Raw genomic sequence first — 23,748 nt, 5'->3', positions numbered from 1 at the left:
CAGGTCAAAAATCCCAGGGTTGCTTGGTTATCTGCAATGAAATCCTTTCTCTCTGTCTCTGATTGTTTCTGTCTGCCTGTATATGTGGCTGCATGTCTCTTGCAGTCTTCCTCTCTCTTCATGTTTAAATCTGTAAAGGACTGTTGCTTCAGAAGCTGAAGGGAAAAAGAAAGAAATGTATGGTCAAGAACCCTATAGAATCAAATTCCTATAAAACTTGCATCTCTCAGTCAAAATAAATAAAGCAGTACTTCCTGATTCTATTCTCACCTTTATGCAAAACCTCTTCCCTTCTTCTGTGAAAGAATCCATTTCAGACAGAGCCTCAAACTAGTCCAACAACTGGCCACAGGGAGAGAGGGCAAGAAGAAATAACAAGGCTGACAAGATGTTTCTATCCTTCCTCTGCTCTTGGACTAAGTGAATCAATTTAGATTGATTTCTATTGAATTTCCTTTCTTGTTCTTTCCCTTGATGTGAGAGTAGTAGGAAGATCACATGTAAATGACGATCCCTTCTTCTGACCTGGCCTGGGAGAAGCATTTTGAATTACTTTTAATTATTTTGTTTGTTCTTCTCAGTAGATAAAGGATCATTGGTTTGGGGGTGTTCAAGGAGTCCTATATCCTCTGGTCTGAGCACTTCTCAGGTCCTTCACAGGGGTGTTCATCTGCCTTTGGTATCCACCTAACACCCAGTTCTCACTTGTGGCTCCTGTGGCTGTAGTTTATGCAAACTCCACACCTCAGTAAAAACCATGTCAGTGTATGGGCTAAAGCAGGTGGAGGGTAACCATCAGGCCTTAAACCCGTTAGTGAATTAGAGGGATGTCTACCCCAAGCATTTCAGGACTTCCTCGCAAGGAAATGCGGTGGATCAGAACGATGTAATCCAACAGCCAAAAAGAGAGCTGAAACGTACCTAAAGGTTGATCAGATATGCAAGAAGCTGAGGCCTTTCACTATGTGGGGGCCCATTGTCAGTCCCCTTGACTTTTCTCCTGCTACTAGATTTTGATGACTCTGGAAAAGAAAGTAAGGTTGACCACTTTGTACAACACTGCGTCACTTAGATCCTATTCACATGTAAGTCACCACATCACCTGCGATATCAGTGCTCCTTGAAAAGGAAAGAATGAATTAAAATAAGAATAGATGAAAGATCTGTCCAAGAAGTGAAAGAGTCTTACTGCTTGCATCTCAAATAATTTTGAAGGCTTCAGTCAATGCCAACGAAATAGGTCACAAATTTTAACCTAATTCAATTAGTTCTATTACATAATATGTTTGTGTTTCAATCATGCTGCGTCCATTATATCACGCAGACATTTTTGTCTCCATTGACCTACTCCCTCCCTCATGGCTACCTCCATTAATTTCCTAAAATTCAGGAGATGATTGGTGACTTTATATTATAGTCGTAAGATATATTGTGAAGTCTGGATGATCCATCACCATCTAATTTTCCATCCAGCTTATGTCTATTTTGTTCACTTCTCATACATCCTGCACTTAAGACATTATGACACTTTCAATATGGAAGGAAGTAATTCTGCATTTTATGACTGACATGGATCTTCTAACCAAGTGGATGTGATTTTTTTCCTGGAAGAATCCCATTGGGGTGCATCAGTGTGAACATACCTTGCCCTTCTTCAGTAGCAAAACACTCATGATTCACAGGTAACCTTGTCCTTTACATTTTCTATCCACAGAACAAGAAACCCAACAACCTGCTGAACCTGAACGTAAGTAATCTCTCATAACATCTCTCCTTGTATCTCCTGGATCTCATTTCTCCTTCCAAACCCTTTGCGCATTTATGGCCTAAAAGATGAGTACTCAGAAACACAGGGTAATGATGAACTAGTAGTGAGGTCAAATTGTATTGAAGTATTCTCTTTTGCCTTTGCAAAGGAAATTTCCCAGGCCAGAAATCCCAGGGTTGCTTGGTTATCTGCAATGAAATCCTTTCTCTCTGTCTCTGATTGTTTCTGTCTGCCTGTATATGTGGCTGCATGTCTCTTGCAGTCTACCTCTCTCTTCATGTTTAAATATGTAAAGAACTGTTGCTTCAGAAACTAAAGGGAGAAAGAAAGAAATGTATGGTCAAGAACCCTATAGAATCAAATTCCTATAAAACTTGCATCTCTCAGTCAAAATAAATAAAGCAGTACTTCCTGATTCTATTCTCACCTTTATGCAAAACCTCTTCCCTTCTTCTGTGAAAGAATCCATTTCAGACAGAGCCTCAAACTAGTCCAACAACTGGCCACAGGGAGAGAGGGCAAGAAGAAATAACAAGGCTGACAAGATGTTTCTATCCTTCCTCTGCTCTTGGACTAAGTGAATCAATTTAGATTGATTTCTATTGAATTTCCTTTCTTGTTCTTTCCCTTGATGTGAGAGTAGTAGGAAGATCACATGTAAATGACGATCCCTTCTTCTGACCTGGCCTGGGAGAAGCATTTTGAATTACTTTTAATTATTTTGTTTGTTCTTCTCAGTAGATAAAGGATCATTGGTTTGGGGGTGTTCAAGGAGTCCTATATCCTCTGGTCTGAGCACTTCTCAGGTCCTTCACAGGGGTGTTCATCTGCCTTTGGTATCCACCTAACACCCAGTTCTCACTTGTGGCTCCTGTGGCTGTAGTTTATGCAAACTCCACACCTCAGTAAAAACCATGTCAGTGTATGGGCTAAAGCAGGTGGAGGGTAACCATCAGGCCTTAAACCCGTTAGTGAATTAGAGGGATGTCTACCCCAAGCCCTTCAGGACTTCCTCGCAAGGAAATGCGGTGGATCAGAACGATGTAATCCAACAGCCAAAAAGAGAGCTGAAACGTACCTAAAGGTTGATCAGATATGCAAGAAGCTGAGGCCTTTCACTATGTGGGGGCCCATTGTCAGTCCCCTTGACTTTTCTCCTGCTACTAGATTTTGATGACTCTGGAAAAGAAAGTAAGGTTGACCACTTTGTACAACACTGTGTCACTTAAATCCTATTCACATGTAAGTCACCACATCACCTGTGATATCAGTGCTCCTTGAAAAGGAAAGAATGAATTAAAATAAGAATAGATGAAAGATATGTCCAAGAAGTGAAAGAGTCTTACTGCTTGCATCTCAAATAATTTTGAAGGCTTCAGTCAATGCCAAAGAAATAAGTCACAAATTTTAACCAAATTCAATTAGTTCTATTGCATAATATTTTTGTGTTTCAATCATGCTGCATCCATTATGTCACGCAGAAATTTTTGTCTCCATTGACCTACTCCCTCCCTCATGGCTACCTTCATTAATTTCCTAGAATTCAGGAGATGATTGGCAACTTTATATTATAGTCATAAGATATATTGTGAGGTAGGGTTGATCCATCACCATCTACTTTTCCATTCAGCTTATGTCTATTTTGTTCACTTCTCATACATCCTGCATTTAACACGTTATGACAGTTTCAATATGGAAGGAAGGAATTCTGTATTTTCTGACTGACATGGATCTTCTAACCAAGTGGATGTGATTTTTTTCCCGAAAGAATCCCATTGGGGTGCATCACTGTGAACATACCTTGCCCTTCTTCAGTAGCAAAACACTCATGATTCACAGGTAACCTTGTCCTTTACCTTTTTCTATCCACAGAACAAGAAACCCAACAACCTGCTGAACCTGAACGTAAGTAATCTCTCATAACATCTCTCCTTGTATCTCCTGAATCTCATCTCTCCTTCCAAACCCTTTGCACATTTATGGCCTAAACGACAAGTACTCAGAAACACAGGGTAATGATGAACTAGTAGTGAGGTCAAATTGTATTGAATTATTCTCTTTTGCCTTTGCAAAGGGAAGTTCCCAGGTCAAAAATCCCAGGGTTGCTTGGTTATCTGCAATGAAATCCTTTCTCTCTGTCTCTGATTGTTTCTGTCTGCCTGTATATGTGGCTGCATGTCTCTTGCAGTCTTCCTCTCTCTTCATGTTTAAATCTGTAAAGGACTGTTGCTTCAGAAGCTGAAGGGAAAAAGAAAGAAATGTATGGTCAAGAACCCTATAGAATCAAATTCCTATAAAACTTGCATCTCTCAGTCAAAATAAATAAAGCAGTACTTCCTGACTCTATTCTCACCTTTATGCAAAACCTCTTCCCTTCTTCTGTGAAAGGATCCATTTCAGACAGAGCCTCAAACTAGTCCAACAACTGGCCACAGGGAGAGAGGGCAAGAAGAAATAACAAGGTTGACATGATGTTTCTATCCTTCCTCCGCTCTTGGTCTAAGGGTATCAATTTAGATTGATTTCTATTGAATTTCCTTTCTTGTTCTTTCCCTTGATGTGAGACTAGTAGGAAGATCACATGTAAATGACGATCCCTTCTTCTGACCTGGCCTGGGAGAAGCATTTTGAATTACTTTTAATTATTTTGTTTGTTCTTCTCAGTAGATAAAGGATCATTGGTTTGGGGGTGTTCAAGGAGTCCTATATCCTCTGGACTGAGCACTTCTCAGGTCCTTCACAGGGGTGTTCATCTGCCTTTGGTATCCACCTAACACCCAGTTCTCACTTGTGGCTCCTGTGGCTGTAGTTTATGCAAACTCCACACCTCAGTAAAAACCATGTCAGTGTATGGGCTAAAGCAGGTGGAGGGTAACCATCAGGCCTTAAACCCGTTAGTGAATTAGAGGGATGTCTACCCCAAGCATTTCAGGACTTCCTCCCAAGGAAATGCGGTGGATCAGAACGATGTAATCCAACAGCCAAAAAGAGAGCTGAAACGTACCTAAAGGATGATCAGATATTGAAAAAGCTGAGGCCTTTCACTATGTGGGGGCCCATTGTCAGTCCCCTTGACTTTTCTCCTGCTACTAGACTTTGATGACTCTGGAGAAGAAAGTAAGGTTGACCACTTTGTACAACTCTGCATCACTTAAATCCAATTCACATGTAAGTCACCACATCACCTGTGATATCCGTCGTCCTTAAAAAGGAAAGAATGAATTAAAATAAGAATAGATGAAAGATCTGTCTAAGAAGTGAAAGAGTCTTACTGCTTGCATCTCAAATAATTTTGAAGGCTTCAGTCAATGCCAAAGAAATAGGTCACAAATTTTAACCTAATTCAATTAGTTTTATTACATAATATGTTTGTGTTTCAATCATGCTGCGTCCATTATATCACGCAGACATTTTTGTCTCCATTGACCTACTCCCTCCCTCATGGCTACCTCCATTAATTTCCTAGAATTCAGGAGATGATTGGTGCCTTTATATTATAGTCATAAGATATATTGTGAAGTCTGGATGATCCATCACCATCTAATTTTCCATCCAGCTTATGTCTATTTTGTTCACTTCTCATACATCCTGCAATTAAGACGTTATGACAGTTTCAATATGGAAGGAAGGATTTCTGTATTTTATGACTGACATGTATCTTCTAGCCAAGTGGATGTGATTGTTTTCCTGGAAGAATCCCATTGGGGTGCATCACTGTGAACATGCCTTGCCCTTCTTCAGTAGCAAAACCCTCATGATTCACAGGTAACCTTGTCCTTTACCTTTTTCTATCCACAGAACAAGAAACCCAACAACCTGCTGAACCTGAACGTAAGTAATCTCTCATAACATTTCTCCTTGTATCTCCTGAATCTCATCTCTCCTTCCAAACCCTTTGCACATTTATGGCCTAAATGACAAGTACTCAGAAACACAGGGTAATGATGAACTAGTAGTGAGGTCAAATTGTATTGAAGTATTCTCTTTTGTCTTTGGAAAGGGAATTTCCCAGGTCAAAAATCCCAGGGTTGCTTGGTTATCTGCAATGAAATCCGTTCTCTCTGTCTCTGACTGTTTCTGTCTGCCTATATATGTGTCTGAATGTCGCTTCATGTGTACCTGTTTCTTCATACTTACATCTGTAAAGAACTGTTGCTTCAGAATCTGAAGGGGGAAAGAAAGAAATGTATGATCAAGAACCCTAAAAGTCAAATTCCTATAAAAATTGCATCTCTCAACCAAAGTAAATAAAACAGTACTTCCTGACTCTGTTCTCATCTTTATGCAAAGCCTCTTCACTTCTACGAAATTATCCATTTGAGACAGAGCCTCAAACTGGTAAAACATCTGCCTGCAGGGAGAGAGGGCAAGAAGAAATAACAAGGCTTACAAAATGTTTCTATCCTTCCTCTGCTCTTGGACAAAGGAAATCAATTTACATTGATTTCTATTGAATTTCCTTTCTTGTTCTTTCCCTTCATGTGAGTCTAGTGGGAAGATCATATTTAAATGACCATCCCTTTTTCTTATCTTGCGTGGGAGAAACATTTCCAATCACTTTCAATTAATTATTTTGTTTTTCTCTGTAGGTAAAAGATCATTGTGTGTGACGTGTTTAAGGAGTTCTATATTCTCTGCTCTGAGCACTTGTGAGGTTCTTCACAGGGGTGTTCATCTACCTTTGCTATCCACCAAACACACAGCTCTGTCTTTTGGCTCCTGTGGCTGTAGATTACACAAAGACCATATCTCAGTAAAACCATCTCAGTATATGGGCTAAATGAAGTTGAGGTAGCCAGCAGGCCTTCAACCCATTTTTCAGTTAGAGGGATATCTACCCCAAGCACATCAAGACTTCCTCCCAGTGGAATGTGTAAAAGAGAATTATTCCACCAGTCAAAAAAAGAGATGAAGATTACTTAAAAGTTGATCAGACATTGAATCAGCTGACGTCTTCCACTAGATGGAGGGCCATTATCAGTTCTCTTGACTTTTATCCTGTTATTAGACTTTGATGACTCTGGAACAGAAAGTCAGGCTGACGACTTTGTGCAACTCTGCCTCACTTAAATCCCATTCACATGAAATTCACGACATCACCTCTTTGATGTCATTGGTGTTTGTTGAAAAGGAAACAATGAATTAAAACAAGAGTAGGTGAAAGATCTATTCAAGAAATGAAAGAGCCTTGTTGTTTGCCTTTCAACTAACTTTGAAGGCTTCACTCAATGCCAAAAAATAGGTCACAAATTTTAACCAAATTCATCGAGTTCTGTTGCATAAGATTTTTTTGTTTCAGTCATGCTGTTTCCATTATGTCATCCAGAAATCTTTTTCTCAGTTGATCTACTCCCTCCTCCATTGCTACCTCCATTAATTTTCTAGAATTCAGGAGATCACTAGGTACTTCACATTGTAGTCATAAGAGATATTGTGAGATCCAGATGATCACATCACCATGTAATTTTCCATCCAACTTATCTCTATGTCACTAACTTCTAATACACCCCATAATTAATGTGTTAGGAAAGTTTCAATGTGGAGGGAAGGAATTCTGTATTTTATGACTGGATGTGTAACTTCTATGCAAGTGGATGCTTGTGTTCCTGAAAGAATTCCATTGGGGTCCATCACTTTGAACATTGCTTGCCTTATTCACTACTCAAACTCTTGATTTTCATAGGAATCTTGTCCTAAACTTCATGCTTTCCTTTCCTTTTTTCTACCCACAGCAGTACCAAGCCAACAACCTGCTGAACCTGAACGTAAGTAACAGTCTGTCTTTCTCCTTCTAGCTCCTTGATACTAACTCTCATTCTGAACCAGTTAGACATTGATGATCTTAAAGAAGAGTACCCAGAAATACAGGGCAATGATGAAGCAGTAGTGAGGTGAAGTTGTAAGGAATCATTCTCTTTTGCCTTTGCATATGACTCCTTTTTCAAATAGCACATTCCCCAGATCAAAAATCAGAGGGTTGCTTTGTTATCTGGAATGACATGATTTCTATTGTCTTTGACTCTTTCTGTCTGCCTGTATCTCTCTCTGGATGTCTCTTGCTATCTATCTCTTTCTTCATACTTAAACCTTTGAAGAAGTGTTACTTCAGAAACTGAAGAGGGAAAGAAAGAAATGAGGTATCAAGACCCCTAAATGTCAAATTCCTATAAAAATTGTAGCTGAAAAGCAAAGGAAATAAAATGCTATTTCCTGGCCTTCATGCAAAGCCTCTTCAGTTCTAAGAAAGGACACATCTAATGTGTGTGGACACATCTAATGTGTGAGTAAAGAACACACTAATTTGAGTTTCTGTCTGAGAACAAGAATAGGTGAAATATCTGTCCAAGAAGTGAAAGAGTCTTATTGCTTGCATCTCAAATAATTTTGAAGGCTTCAGTCAATGCGAAAGAAATAGGTCACAAATTTTCATGAAATTCAATTAGTTCTATTGCATAATATTTTTGTGTTTCAGTCATACTGTTTCCATTATGTATCCAGAAATCTTTTTCTCAGCTGACCTACTCCTTCCCTCATGGCTACCTCCATTAATTTTCTAGAATTCAGGAGATGATTAGCAACTTTATATTATAGTCATAAGATATACTGTGAGATTTGGATGATCAATCACCATCTAATTTTCCATCCAACTTATGTCTATGTTGTTCACTTCTCATACATACTACATTTAATATGTTAAGACAGTTTCAATGTGGAAGGAAGGAATTCTGTATTTTATGACTGACATGTATCTTCTAGCCAAGTGGATGCTTGTGTTTCTGGAAGAATCCCATTGGAGTGCATCACTTTGAATATACCTTGCCCTTATTCACTACCAAAACACTTATGATTCACAGGTAACCTTGTCCTTTACTTCATGCTTTCCTTTACCTTTTTCTATCCACAGAACAAGAAACCCAACAACCTGCTGAACCTGAACGTAAGTAATCTCTCATAACATTTCTCCTTGTATCTCCTGGATCTCATCTCTCCTTCCAAACCCCTTGCACATTTATGGCCTAAGAGATGAGTACTCAAAAACACAGGGTAATGATGAACTAGTAGTGAGGTCAAATTGTATTGAATTATTCTCTTTTGCCTTTGCAAAGGGAATTTCCCAGGTCAAAAATCCCAGGGTTGCTTGGTTATCTGCAATGAAATCCTTTCTCTCCGTCTCTGACTGTTTCTGTCTGCCTGTATATGTGGCTGCATGTCTCTTGCAGTCTACCTCTTTCTTCATATTTAAATCTGTAAAGGACTGTTGCTTCAGAAACTAAAGGGAGAAAGAAAGAAATGTATCATCAAGAACCCTAAAGGTCAAATTCTTATAAAAATTGCATCTCTCAGCCAAAATAAATAAAACAGTACTTCCTGACTCTATTCTCACTTTTATGCAAAGCCTCTTCACTTCTTCTGTGAAAGGATTCATTTCAGAGAGAGCCTCAAACTAGTCAAACAACTGGCCACAGGGAGAGAGGGCAAGAAGAAATAACAAGGCTGACAAGATGTTTCTATCCTTCCTCTGCTCTTGGACTAAGGGAATTAATTTAGATTGATTTCTATTGAATTTCCTTTCTTGTTCTTTCCCTTGATGTGAGACTAGTAGGAAGATCACATGTAAATGACCATCCCTTTTTCTGACCTTGCCTGGGAGAAGCATTTTGAATTACTTTTAATTATTTTGTTTGTTCTTCTCAGTAGATAAAGGATCATTGGTTTGGGGGTGTTCAAGGAGTCCTGTATCCTCTGGTCTGAGCACTTCTCAGGTCCTTCACAGGGGTGTTCATCTGCCTTTGGTATCCACCTAACACGCAGCTCTCATTTGTGGCTCCTGTGGCTGTAGTTTACAGAAAGACCACATCTCAGTAAAACTATCTCATTATATGGGCTAAAGCAGGTTTTCATAGCCAGCAGGCCGTAAGCCTTTTTTTGAGTTAGGGGGATATCTACCCCAAGCACATCAGGACATCCTCCCAGTGGAATGCATGGACTAGAACATATGTATTCCAACAGTCAAAAAGAGAGCTGAAGCGTACTTAGAGGTTGATCAGATATTGAAACAGCTGAGGTCTTCCACTACATGGGGGGCCATTGTCAGTCCCCTTCACTTTTGTGCTGCCATTAGACTTTGATGACTCTGGAACAGAAAGTAAAGCTGACGACTTTGTGCAACTCTGCCTCCCTTAAATCCAATTCACATACAAGTCACCACATCACCTATGATGTCTTTGGTGGTCCTTGAAAAGGAAACAATGAATTAAAACAAAACCAGGTGAAAGATCTGTCCAAGAAATGAAAGAGCCTTGTTGTTTGCCTTTCAACTAACTTTGAAGGCTTCACTTAATGCCAAAAAATAGGTCACAAATTTTAACCAAATTCATTGAGTTCTGTTGGATAACATTTTTGTGTTTCAGTCATACTTTTTCCATTATGTCATCCAGAAGTCTTTTTCTCAATTGATCTATTCCTTCCCTAACAGCTACCTCCATTAATTTCCTGGAATTCAGGAGATGATTAGTGACTTTATATTATAGTCATAAGATATACTGTGAGATGTGGATGATCACACCATGTAATTTTCCATCCAACCTCTCTCTATTTCATTCACTTCTCATACATCCAGTATTTAATATGTTATGATAGTTTCAATGTGGAAGAAAGGAATTCTGTATTTTATGATTGGATGTATATGTTCTATGCAAGTGAATGCTTGTGTTCCTGAAAGAATCCCATTAGGGTCCATCACTTTGAACATACCTTGACCTTATTCACTAGCAAAACTCTTCTGATTCACAGAGAATCTTGTTCGATATTTCATGCTTTTCTTTGCTTTTTTCTATCCCCGGAACCAGAAACCCAACAACCTGCTGAACCTGAACGTAAGTAATACTCTAGTAATATATCACCTTGAAGCTCCTGGACCTCACCTCTCATTCTAAACCACTTGGTCATTTATAGTCTTAAATATGAGTACTCAGAAACACAGGGTAATGATGAGCTAATAGTGAGGTCAAGTTATATTGAATTATGCTCTTTTGCTTTTGCAAAAGGAATTTCCCACAGCAGAAATCCCAGGGTTGCTTGGTTATCTGCAATGAAATCCATTCTGTCTGTCTCTGACTGTTCCTGTCTGCCTCTGTCTGTCTCTGGATGTGTCTTGCTGTCTATCTCTTTCTTCATACTTAAATCTGTAAAGGGGTGTTGCTTCAGAAGCTGAAGCGAGACAGAAAGAAATGTATTATCAAGAACCCTAAAGGTCAAATTTGTATAAAAATTGCATCTCACAACGAAAATAAATTAAACGGTACTTCCTGACGCTATTTTCACGTTTATGCAAAGCCTCTTCACTTCTTCTATGAAAGGACCCATCTCAGACAGAGCCTGAAACTAGTCAAACAACTGCCTACAGGGAGAGAGGGCAAGAAGAAATGACATGATTGACAAGATGTTTTTATCCTTCCTCTGCTCTTGGACTAAGGGAATCAATTTAGATTGATTTCTATTCAATTTCCTTTCTTGTTGTTTCCCTTGGTAAGAGACTAGTAGGAAGATAACATTTAAGTGACCATCTCTTCTTCTGACTTGACCTGGGAAAGGCAAATTGAATTGATTTCCATTATTTATTTTTTGTGTTCTTCTTAGTAGGTAAAAGATCAATGTGTATGAGGTGTTCAAGGAGTTCTATCTCTTCTGGTGTGAGCATTTGTCATGTCCTTCACAGGGCTGCTAATCTCACTTTAGTATCTACCTAACACCCAGCTCTCACCTCTGCCTCCTGTGTCTCTAGTTTACACAAACTCCACACCTCAGTAAAAACTATGTAAGTATATGTGCTAAAGCACATTGAGTGTAACCAACAGGCCTTAAACCCGTTATTGAGTTAGAGGCATATCTACCCCAAGCACTTCAGGACTTCCTCCCAACGAAATGGGGTGGATGAGAACAACGTAATCCAACAGCCAAAAAGAGAGCTGAAGCGTACTTAGAGGTTGATCAGATATGGAAGAAGCTGAGGTCTTTCACTATATGGGGGGCCATTGTGAGTCCCCTTCACTTTTGTGCTGCCATTAGACTTTGATGACTCTGGAAAAGAAAGTAAGGCTGACAACTTTGTACAACTCTGCCTCATTTAAATCCAATTCACATGTAAGTCACCACATCACCTGTGATATCATTGGTCCTCCTTGAAAAGGAAAGAATGAATTAGAACAAGACAGGTGAATGATCTGTCCAAGAAGTAAAAGAGCCTTATTGCTTGTCTTTCAACTAACTTTGAAGGGTTTACTTGATACCAAAGAAATAGGTGACAAATTGTAACCAAATTCTACTATTTCTATTGAATAATATTTTTTTTTTGTTTCAGTCATACTTTTTCCACTATGTCATGGAGGAATCTCTTTTTCAGTTGATCTACTCCCTCCCCCATGGCTACCTCCATTAATTTCTTAAAGTTCAGGAGATGAATAATTACTTCATATTATAGTCATAAGAGATATAGTGAGATCTGGATGATCACATCACCATGTAATTTTCCATCCAACTTCTCTCTATGTTGCTAACTTCTCATACACCCCATAATTAATGTGTTATGAAAGTTTCAATGTGGAGGGAAGGAATTCTGTATTTTATGACTGGATGTGTATCTTCTATGCAAGTGGATGCTTGTGTTCCTGAAAGAATTCCATTGGGGTCCATCACTTTGAACATTGCTTGCCTTATTCACTACCCAAACTCTTGATTTTCATAGGAATCTTGTCCTAAACTTCATGCTTTCCTTTCCTTTTTTCTACCCACAGCAGTACCAAGCCAACAACCTGCTGAACCTGAACGTAAGTAACAGTCTGTCTTTCTCCTTCTAGCTCCTTGATACTAACTCTCATTCTGAACCAGTTAGACATTGATGATCTTAAAGAAGAGTACCCAGAAATACAGGGCAATGATGAAGCAGTAGTGAGGTGAAGTTGTAAGGAATCATTCTCTTTTGTCTTTGCATATGACTCCCTTTTCAAATAGCACATTCCCCAGATCAAAAATCCCAGAGTTGCTTTGTTATCTGCAATGACATGATTTCTATTGTCTTTGACTGTTTCTGTCTGCCTGTATCTCTCTCTGGATGTCTCTTGCTGTCAATCTCTTTCTTCATACTTAAACCTTTGAAGAAGTGTTACTTCAGAAACTGAAGAGGGAAAGAAAGAAATGAGGTATCAAGAACCTTATATGACAAATTCCTATAAAAATTGTAGTTGAAACGCAAAATAAATAAAATGCTGTTTCCTGACCATATTTTTCACCTTTATTCAAAGCCTCTTCAGTTCTAAGAAAGGACACATCTCAGACAGAAACTCAAATTAGTCAAACAACTGTCTTCAGGGAGAGAGGGCACGAAGAAATAGCATGGTTGACAAGATATTTCTATCCTTCCTCTGCTCTTGGACTAAGGGAATCAATTTAGATTGATTTCTGTTGAATTTCCTTTTTTCTTGTTTCTCTTGATGAGAGACTCCTAGGAAGTTCATGTGTAAGTGACCCCCCCCCTTTTCTGACCTGGCCTGGGAAAGGCAGATTGAATTGGTTTCCATTATTTATCTTTTGTGTTCTTCTTAGTAGGTGAAAGATCAGTGGATATGAGGTCTTCAAGGAGTTCTATCTTCTCTGGTGTGAGCATTTGTCATGTCCTTCACAGGGCTGCTCATCTAACATTAGTATCTATCTAACACTCAGCTCTCGCCTGTGCCTCCTGTGGCAATAGTTTACACAAAGACCACACCTCAGTAAAAACCATTACAATATCTGGGCTAAAGCAGGTTGAGTGTAACTAACAGGCCTTGAACCCATTTTTGACTTAAGAGTGATGTCTACCCCAAACACTTTAGGACTTCCTCCCAATGAAGTGAGTGGATGAGACCAATGTATTCTAACAGCCAAAAAAAGAGCTGAATGGTACTTAGAGGTTGATCAGATATTGAAGAAGCCAAAGTCTTCCACTACATGGGAGGGCCATTGTCAGTCCTCTTGACTTTGTCCTGCCATTAGACTTTGATGACTCTGGAACAGAAAGTAAGGCTGATGATGCAGTGCAACTCTGCCTCACTTAAACCCAATTCACATGTAAGTCACTACATCACCTGTGATGTCATTGATCCTCCTTGAAAAGGTAAGAATGAATTAAAACAAGAACAGTTGAAAGATCTGTCCAAGAAGTGAAAGAGGCTTATTGCTTGCCTTTGAACTAACTTTGAAGGCTTTACTCAGTAGCAAAGAAATAGGTCACAAATTTTAACAAAATTCAGCTTGGTCTATTGAATAACATTTTTGTACTTCAGTCATACTGTTTCCACTATGTCATTTCTTTTTCAATTGATTCTACTCCCAAAGTTACCTCCATTATTTCCCTAGAATTCAGGAGATCATTACTTTATACATCAGAAAAGATTTTGTGATGTCAGACTGATCACATGAATATTTAATTTTCTAGCCATTTTATCTCTCTTTCCTTAACTTCTCATACCTCCTGAATTTAATATGATATGACAGCTTTAAAATGCATGGTATGAACTCTGTGTTTTATTACTAGATATGTAACCTCTGGCCAAGTGGATACTTGTATTCCTGAGAGATTTCCACAGGGTTCCTCTGTTTAATTATAGATTGCCCTTAACCACAACCAAAAACTCTTGAGTTTCATAGGACTCTTGCTCTAAACATAGTTCTTTCTTTTTCCTACCTGCAGCAGCCCCAGGCCTACAACCTGAACATAAGTAATATGTCTATCACTAAACAGTCTTTCTTCCCTTTTTCCTTATGCACCCTGTACCTTGTCTCTCCTTATATACCATATCACTTGGGCATTTATGTTCTTTAAGATGAGTACACACAAACAGAAGCTAATGATGAACTAAGAGTGTGATCTAGTTAAAATGATTTATTCTCTTTTGACATAGCTTATCATCTCCTTTTTCCACCACAGAATTTCCCAGGTCAAATATCCTAAGAAACTTTGTTCCTCTTCAGTTAAATGCTCTCTGTCTCTCCTTCTCTCTTAATACAACATAAAGGAATGTTCTCTCAATCCTGCGCACATATTTCACCTTTACATGACACCTCCTCACTTTTTCTATGGAAGGACCCTGCTCAGAAGTAGCCTCAAACCTAGTCACAACCCTGAGATTAGGGAGAGGAAACAAACAGAAATAGGAAGACTGGCGAGAAGTTTTATCCTTTCTCTGGGTTGGGATTGAGGTAGTCAATTGGGATTGATTTCTATTGAATCACGTTTGTATTGTTTTCCTTCATGTCAGACTAATAGTGAGGTCAGGAAAGTCAAATTACCATCCCTTTTTCTGACCCTGGCCTAGAAAAAAACAATTTGGATTAGTTTCCATTATTTGCCTTTTTGGTTCTTCTTAGTAGGAGAAAGATCTGTCATGGAAACAAGAGAGATTGATACTCACATTTCAACTAATTTTGAAGCCTTTGTTTCCATAGACCAAAGGTTTAGGAGGTACTATTGTACACCAAAGAAATAAGTAACAAATCATTAACAAAATTCTGCTGGTTTTTATTAAATTGCATTTTTCTAGTTCAGTCATAATGCTTGCACTATGTCCTATAGTTACGCTTTTGTAATTGATTCTATCCCCATGGTTACCTCCATTATTTACATAGAATTCAAGAGATGATTAGCTATTTTATATTACGATCACATTAGATATTGCAAGATCTGGCTGATCACTATCTAATTTTCCATCCAAATTATCTCTATTTCCTTCACTTTCAAAACTCCGGTATTTAATGTCTTATGAAAGTTTCAAAATGGAAGTTAGGAATTCTTTGCCTTATGAGTGGATATGTAGTGTCTTACCAAGTAGATACTTGTATTCCTTATAGAATTCTACTGGGTCCTTATCATAGATTACCCTTATCCTCAACTGAAAACTTTTGAGATGCATAGGACTCTTGCCCTAAAAATCACTCCTTCCTTTTCTTTTTTCTACCCACAGAAGCCCCAAGTTAGCAACCTGCTGAACATGAATGTAAGCAGGGTGTCTATCTCTAAACAGTCTTTCCTTCCTTTTAACTTGTAGTTCCTTGTTATTGTCTCCCATTATGGACCATGTGACATAAGCTCTTCAAGACCAGGAGCCAGAAAAAAAAGATAATGATGAACCAAGAGTGTGCTCAAATTAAAATGTGTTATTATCTCTTGCCATAGCATATGGTCTCCTTTTTCCAGCAGGGGATTTCCCAGATAAAAATTTCAAGGTCACTTTGATGTCTTCAGTGACATGCTCTCTGTCTCTATCTGTCCTCTGCATATATGTGGCTGATAGAATTCTCCTATTCCTGATAGAACACTTGATTTGGACACTTGAATATAGGTTGCCCCCATCCACAATGGAAAACTCTTGAAATTCATGGGACTCTTGCCCTAAACATCACTCTTTTCCTCTTCCATATTCTACCTACAGAAGCCCTAAGCCAACAACCTGAGACACCTGAATGCAAATTCCTAAAAAAGTCTTTTTTTCCTTTTTTTCTTGTGGTCCCTGGACTTTGTCTCTTATTATATACTGCTTGAGCATATGTAGTATTAAAGATCAATACCCAGAAAAAGACGGTAATGATGAACAAAGTGTGATACAGTTAAAATGCATTATTCTTTTTCACCATAGCACATGGTCTCTGTTCTCTGTCTCTGTCTCTCTGTCTCTGTCTCTCTCTTACACACACACACACACAAACACACACACACAATTTTTTCTCTCCCTCTCTTGTACTTTGACCTTTGAAAAAGTATTATTTCAGAAACCAGAAGAAGAAAGAAAAGAAGTGTAATATTATGAACTCAAAAGGACAAATGCCTATTCAAAAGATTTGTATCTAAAACACAAAATTAAAAAAATATTACATCCTATCTTTAATTTCCCCCTTTATACAAAACCTCTTCACTTCTAAGAAAGGATCCATCTCAGACCTAGCCTCAAGCCTACTCATACCACTGACTTCAGGGACAGAAAACAAGAAGAAATAGGTGGATTGACAAGATTTTTCTGTTCTTTTAGAGGTACTCTAAGATTAGATTGAATACAATGATAACTAATTTTCTACCCCTTTTATATTTTGTTCCTTCATTTCTCATATTTCCTGTACTTACTGTTATAAAAGTTTTGCAATGAATGGTATGAATTCTGGATTTTATGACTGAATTTGTAACCTCTGGCCAAGTGGATATTTATATTCCTGATAAGATTCCATTGGGGCCCTTGATCACAGATTGCATTTATCCACAACTAAAAATGCTTGAGATCCACAGGACTCTTGCCCTGAACATCACTCTTCTTTTTAATTTTTTTTTCTACCCACAGAAACCCCAAGCCACCAACCTGTTGAACCTGAACATAAGTAATATGTCTATGCCTACACAGTCATTCTTTCCTTTTTCCTTGAGGACCCTGGACTTTGTCTCTCATTATAAACCATCTGCCATTTATATTCTTAAAGTTCAATATCAAGAAAGAGAGGGTAATGATGAACTAACAGGGTGGTCTAGTTAAAATACCTTGTTCTCTCTTGCCATTGCATAGGTCTCATTTTTCCACCAGAAAATTTCTGAGATCAAAAATCTAAAGCCCCTTTGTCATCTTTTGCTGTAGGTTATCTTCATTAGCTAATATCCTAGATCAAAGATTTCAAGATCATTTTGTCATATTTAATGAAAGACTCTTTTATATCAATGCACTGTTTTTGCTTTTGTCTCTGTCTCCTCTCTCCCTCTTACTGTCTGTCTCTGTTGCTCTGTCTCTCGTGAGGGTTCTTTAATAAAACAGCGAAAGGAAAGGAAGAAAGCAATACCAAGAACCCAAAGAGACAAATACCTATTCAAAAATTTTCTATCTAAAACACAAAATAAAGAAATGCAACATTTTGGTCATATTTTTCACTTTTATAGAAAGTGTCTTCACTTCTGCTAAGGAAGGATCCATTTCAGACCTAGCTGAAATCTACTCACAACACTGACTGCAGGGACAGAGGGCAAGAAGAAATATGTGGATTGGCAAGACATTTCTAGCTCTTCTCTCTCCATGGATTGAGGAAGTTAATTTGAACTGATTTCTATTAATTGCCTTTCTTGTTGTTTCCCTTAATATTAGACTAGTAGTGAAACAAGTAAATCCGAATTAACATCTTTTATTCATACTCGTTATTGGGAAAAAACAGTTTGAATTAGTTTCCATTATTTGCCCTTTGAACAATGCATCAGAAAGGGAAAAGGAGTTTATGCTTTCATTTCAACTGATTTTGAAGGTTTCATTTACAGAGAAATGGTTTTAGGAAATGTCCTATGCCAAAGAAACACATCAGAAACTTTTAATGAAATTCTACTCGTTTTTATTGATGAATGTTTTTCTAGTTGCATAATACTGCTTCAACTCTCTTCTCTAGGTACTGCTTTTTCAATTAATTCTAAGGCCATCATTACCCCCATTATTTATGAAAGTGATCACAATAGGAGTTGTGCTATGAGGTTGATAGCAATAAAATCTAACTTTCCATCCTTTTCATCTCTATTTCCTTTATTTCTCATACTTAATATGTTGTGAGAGCTTTGAAATGGATGAGGTGAGTTCTGGATTTATGAATAAATATATAACCTCTAGCTACATGGAGGCTACAATTCCTGACTGAATTCCACTGGGGCCCTTGAACATAGATTGTCTTTATTCACAATGGAAAACTCTTGAGATTCATATGACTCTTGCCTTTAACATCACGTTTTCATTTTTTTAAAATTCTGTCTACAGAACCCCCTAGCCAACAACCTGATGCACCTCAGGGTAAGTTAAAATCTATCCCTAATAATCTGTCTTTCTTTTTTCTTTGTAATTCCTGGTCCTTTTCTCACTTGACAGACCACGTGAGCATTTAGGGACTTCAAGATGAGTACCATAAGCAGAGGGCAAGAAGAAATAGGTGGACTGGCAAGACATTCCTAGCCTTTCTCTGCCTCTCGATTGAAGGAGTCAATTTGGATTGATTTCCATTAATTGGTTTTTTTGTTGTTTTCCTTAATATTAGGCTAATAGTGAGACAAGTAAGTCCATATTGCCATCCTCTTTTCAGACTCTGAACTGGGATAAACAATTTAACTTGGTTTCCATTACTTGACTTTTGTTTCATTCTTAGTGCCTGTCAGGAAAGTTAAAGGGGCTTATGCTTGCACTTACTAATTTTGAAGGCTTCATTTACATAGACCAATGTGTCTCAGGAGGTGCTCTATATCAAAGAGATTCATCAAAATTTGTAATGAAATTCAACTAGTTTTTAGTGAGTAATGTTTTTCTAGTTGCATAATACTGCTTTAACTATGTTCTCCAGGTACTTCTTTTTCAGTGAGTTCTATTACCATCATTAACACCTTATTTACCTAGAATTCAAAAGGTAACACTATATTATACCTTATATCATGGTCACATAGGGTTTTGAGATCAGGCTGATCACATATCTAATTTTCCATTTCTTTTGTCTTTATTTCCTTCATTTCTCATACCTCCTCAGGTTAACATGTTTGACAGCTTTGAAATGAATGAAATGAGTTCTGGATTTTATGACTGAATATGTCACCTCTGGTCAAGTGGAGGCTTCTATTCCTGATAGAATCCCATTGGGGCCTTTGAACATATTCATCCTCATTCACAACTAAAAACTCTTGAGATAAATAACATTCTTCCCCTAACCATCACTTTTTCTTTTTTTTTTTTAATTCTATCTACAGTACTCCTGGCCAGACCTATTGGTCGACCTCCCAGTAAGTTACGGTTTATTTCTATTCCAAAACTCGCTTTCTTTCCTTTTTTCCTTGTAGCCCCTAGTTCTTGTCTCACATTATGGACCACGTGGGTATTCATCTTCTTCCAGTTGAGTATGAACAAACAGAGGGTATTGATGAACTAAGAGGTGGACACATTAAATCCCATTGTTCTGTCTTGTTGTATAGGTCTCATTTTTCTACCAGAGAATTTCCTAGATCGAAAAACCAATATCACTTTGTCATCTTCAATTAAATGTTCTGTGTCTATCTTTTTCTCTATATCTGTCTTTCTGTCTGTATCTCCCTCTATCTCTTGTCCCTCTCCTTTCCCTCTCTCTCTGTCTCTCTCTCTGTCTCTCTCTCTCTGTCTCTCTCCCTCTATCTCTTGTCTCTCTCCTTTCCCTCTCTCTCTGTCTCTCTCTCTGTTTCTCTCTCTGTCTCTGTCTCTCTGTTTCTCTTTCTCTCTCTGTCTCTATCTCTCTGTCTCTCTCTCTGTCTCTCTGTCTCTCTCTGTCTCTCTGTCTCTCTCTCTCTCTGTCTGTCTCCTCTACTATTTTAACCATTGAAAAAGTGTATATTTGTAAAGCTGAAGGAAGAAAAGAGAAATAAGAAAAGTAACCCCCAAAGACACATGCCTATTCAAAAGATATGCATCTAAAACACAAAATGAAGAAATGTGAATTCTGGTCATATTTTTCACCTTTATCCATAGCCTCTTTACTTCTGTGAAAGCATCTATCTCAGGCCTAATCTCAAATCTATTCCCACCCCTAGCTGCAGGGACAGAGGGCAAAAAGAAGTCAGAGGATTGCAAGACATTCCTAGCCTTTCTCTGCCCCTGGATTGAGAGAGTCAGTTTGGATTGATTTCTATTAATTGCCTTTCCTGTTGTTTTCTTTAATAGTGGTGAGACAATTTAGTCCAAATTACCATCTCTTTTTCAGACTTTGGACTGGGAGAAATAACTTAACTTAATTTCCATTATTTGCCTTTTGTGATCTTCTCCTTAGTGGTTGAAAGATCTGTCAGGGAAGTAAGTAAAAAGGGCTTATGCTTGCACTTCAACTAGTTTTGAAGGCTTTATTTACAGAGACCAATGGCCTCAGGAGATGCATCACACTTTTTATTGAATAATGTTTTCCTAGTTACATAATACTGCTTCATCTATGTTCTCCACGTCCCTCTTTCTCAATTAAATCTACTGCCATCCTTACCCCCATTATTTACTTAGAATTCAAAAGATGATAAATTACCTAATATCTTATATCATGGTCATAATAGGGGTTATGATATGAGACTGATCATGATAATAGCCCAGTTTCCATCCTTTTCACCTCTGTTTTCTTCATGTCTCATACCTCCTGTAGTTCATATATCATGATAGTTTTGAAATGAATGTGTTTTGGATTTTATGACTCAGTGTGTAACCTCAGGCCAAGTAGATGCTGCTATTTCTGACATAATTCCATTGGAGTCTTTGAACATAAATTCATAATATTTGAGCATAAATTCATAATATTCTTCCCCTTAGCATCATCACTTTTTCTTTTTTTTGTTCTATCCACAGGACGCCCCAGATACCCTCATGATAGACCTCTGTGTAAGTTACAGTCTGTTCTAAAATTTGCTTTCTTTCATTTTTCCTTGTTGCACAGCTCCTTGTCTTACATTATATACTACTTGGCTATTCATCCTCTTAAAGTTCAGTAGGAAGAACCTGCGGGCACTGATGAACTAAGGGTGTGGTCATGTCAAATGCATTTTGTCTCTCTTGCCATTTCATAGGACTCATTTTTCCACAAGAGAATTTCCTAGATCAAAAAACCAAAGCAACTTTGTCATTTTCAGTTAAATGCCCTCTGTGTGTTTTTATCTCTCTTTATGTCTCTCTCTCACTCTCTCTCTCTTTCTCTTTCTCTCTTGTTCCTCTCCTTTCCCTCCCCTCCCCTATCTCTCTTTCTCCTCCTCTCTTACTTTAAACTTTGAAAAAAGTGTTCTTTTGTAAAGCTGAAGAAGGAAAGGAGAGTTGTAATAAAAGGAACACCAAAAGACAAATGCCTATTCAAAAGATTTGCATCTAAAACATAAAATAAAGAAATGTTACATTCTGGCCATATTTTTCACTTTTAAACATAGCCTGTTTACCTCTGTGAAAGCACCTGTCTCAGGCCTAGTCTCAAATCTACTTCCACCACAGACTGCAGGGACAGAGGGCCAAAAAAAAAAAAAATCGGGCGATTGGAAAGACATCCCTAGCCTTTCTCTGCCCCTGGATTGAGGGAGTCCGTTTGGATTGATTTCTATTAATTGCCTTTCCTGTTGTTTTCTTTAATAGTGATGAGACAATTTAATCCAAATTACCATCTCTTTTTCAGTCCATCTTATCATCCTTTTTTCTGATCCTGCACTGGAAAGTCAATTTATATTAGTTCCCATTATTTGCCTCCGGTGTTCTTCTTCTTCTTAGTTGGTGAAAATTCTGTCAAAGAAATAAAAGAGGCTTATGCTTGCGCTTCAACTCACTTTGAACACTTCATTTATGTAGACCAATGGTCTAAGAAAGTTCTCAATACCAAAGAAATGTCACAAATATTTAGCAAAATTTGACTAGTTTTACTAACTAATGTTTTATTTTATTGAATAAGTTCTAGTTCAGTCAAACTGTTTCTGCCAGGTCCTCCATATGCCTCTTTTTTAGTTGATTCTGTTCCCATTGGTTGCTCTCATTATTTATTTATAATAATCTGTTTTATATCATCTATTTTAATACATGTTGTGAGGTTAGGCTGATCTTAGCCACATTGAATTTTCCATCCATTTTGTCTTTCATTCACTTCTCATACCTCTGGTATTTAATAAGTTATGGCAGCTTAGAAATGGGTGGGATGAATTCTGTATTTTATGCCTGGATATGCAGCCTCTGGCTAAGTGAATGTTTGTGTTCCTGTTAGAATTCCATTGGAGTTCATCCCTTTGAACACAGATTTCCTTTATCCACAACTGAAAACTCTTGAGATTCATAGGACTCTTGCCCTAAACATCCCTCTTTCCTTTTCATTTTTTTATCCTCAGCAGCCCTAAGTTAACAAATAGCCGCACCTGAATGTAAATACACCCTTAAACAACTTTCATTTCTTTTTGTAGACCAAAGAGGACCCAGACCAAATCAGAGAAGGGGCCCAAACCCTCTGGAAGACAGGAGATATCGCCTATATCGCCGCTATCCTGGACGTTACTGATGTGATCATGAACACAGTTCTCTTTAACCCTTGAAGGTACTAGACATCTCTGTTCTAATGAACCAAATCTATGTTTTACTATACATTTACTGCTTCCCCATTTCATGTCATCAGTCACATCCCAGAATCTCTCCTATTCCATTTCCTTTAGTTTGCTTCAGCTTCACATAAATTTCTCCTACATAATTTGCTCATCTTTGCCTTGTGTCAGACTTCTCTGACTGAGAGGTCTCTGATGAAATATAGTTAACCAGTGAAGTTCCATTTCTGTAGAAGAAACTCCTATTCTAACTCATAACATTTTGCATGTTCCTTCTGTTGTTACTCATGCCTACTTAGACCCTCTCCCCAAGTCTCTTCAATTTCAGTAATGCCTGACTGCTTTTCTATCATAAATAATAGTGAAGGAACCAAATCCAGGTCTGTCTCCCATGTTTGATTTTCTTTCATTCTTGTTTCAGGAACTGAATGAGAAAATGGATATGAGGCTGACTTCGTGAAGATCCTTCAATAGCCTAGGATAATAGGAAATTGTAACCATCTTGAGTCCCTCATTCCTGTATTTAAAACACAAATAAACTAATCAGCATCCAAGCTTTGTTTCTTCTTCTTCTTTAGGGTTTATGTTTCTCTAGATTTTAAGAGCACTAAATTCTGTATTTAGGGAACAGAAGTATAGCCTGAGATACTTGGATCTTGGCTACCTCCAGAATATTTTACAGATGTACAGCCCTCTGGGTCCTAAATGTATACATTCCTATGGAAAGCTAAGATGCAGCTAGGTGGTACACTGGACAGTATACTGGGCCTGGAGTCAGTTAGATCTAAGTTCAAATTCTGGCCTCAGACACTTAACATCTGTGTGACCTTGGGCAAGTCAGGTAACCTCTATCTGCCTCCCTTCCTCATCTGTAAAGCGAGGACACACTGGAGAA

General features: G+C 38.0%; 1 protein-coding gene across 1 annotated transcript in view; it reads left to right on the top strand.

Moving 5' to 3' along the window:
* The window catches only part of LOC140512269 (uncharacterized), a 62,478-nt gene extending 39,071 nt beyond the window's left edge, over positions 1 to 23,407 (top strand). The window contains exons 23-34 of the mRNA XM_072621486.1: positions 1,715 to 1,747; positions 3,641 to 3,673; positions 5,567 to 5,599; positions 7,501 to 7,533; positions 8,673 to 8,705; positions 10,618 to 10,644; positions 12,562 to 12,594; positions 18,568 to 18,600; positions 19,539 to 19,571; positions 21,142 to 21,174; positions 22,719 to 22,849; positions 23,275 to 23,407. Coding sequence (XP_072477587.1) covers positions 1,715 to 1,747; positions 3,641 to 3,673; positions 5,567 to 5,599; positions 7,501 to 7,533; positions 8,673 to 8,705; positions 10,618 to 10,644; positions 12,562 to 12,594; positions 18,568 to 18,600; positions 19,539 to 19,571; positions 21,142 to 21,174; positions 22,719 to 22,847 — 453 coding nt within the window. The 3' untranslated portion in view covers positions 22,848 to 22,849; positions 23,275 to 23,407. The remainder of the gene's footprint in view (positions 1 to 1,714; positions 1,748 to 3,640; positions 3,674 to 5,566; positions 5,600 to 7,500; positions 7,534 to 8,672; positions 8,706 to 10,617; positions 10,645 to 12,561; positions 12,595 to 18,567; positions 18,601 to 19,538; positions 19,572 to 21,141; positions 21,175 to 22,718; positions 22,850 to 23,274) is intronic.
* Positions 23,408 to 23,748: the final 341 nt, after the last annotated feature.

Source organism: Notamacropus eugenii, chromosome 6, assembly GCF_028372415.1.
Source record: "Notamacropus eugenii isolate mMacEug1 chromosome 6, mMacEug1.pri_v2, whole genome shotgun sequence".
NCBI classification, from domain to species: domain Eukaryota; kingdom Metazoa; phylum Chordata; class Mammalia; order Diprotodontia; family Macropodidae; genus Notamacropus; species Notamacropus eugenii.
This window is presented reverse-complemented; position numbering and strand designations above follow the sequence as displayed.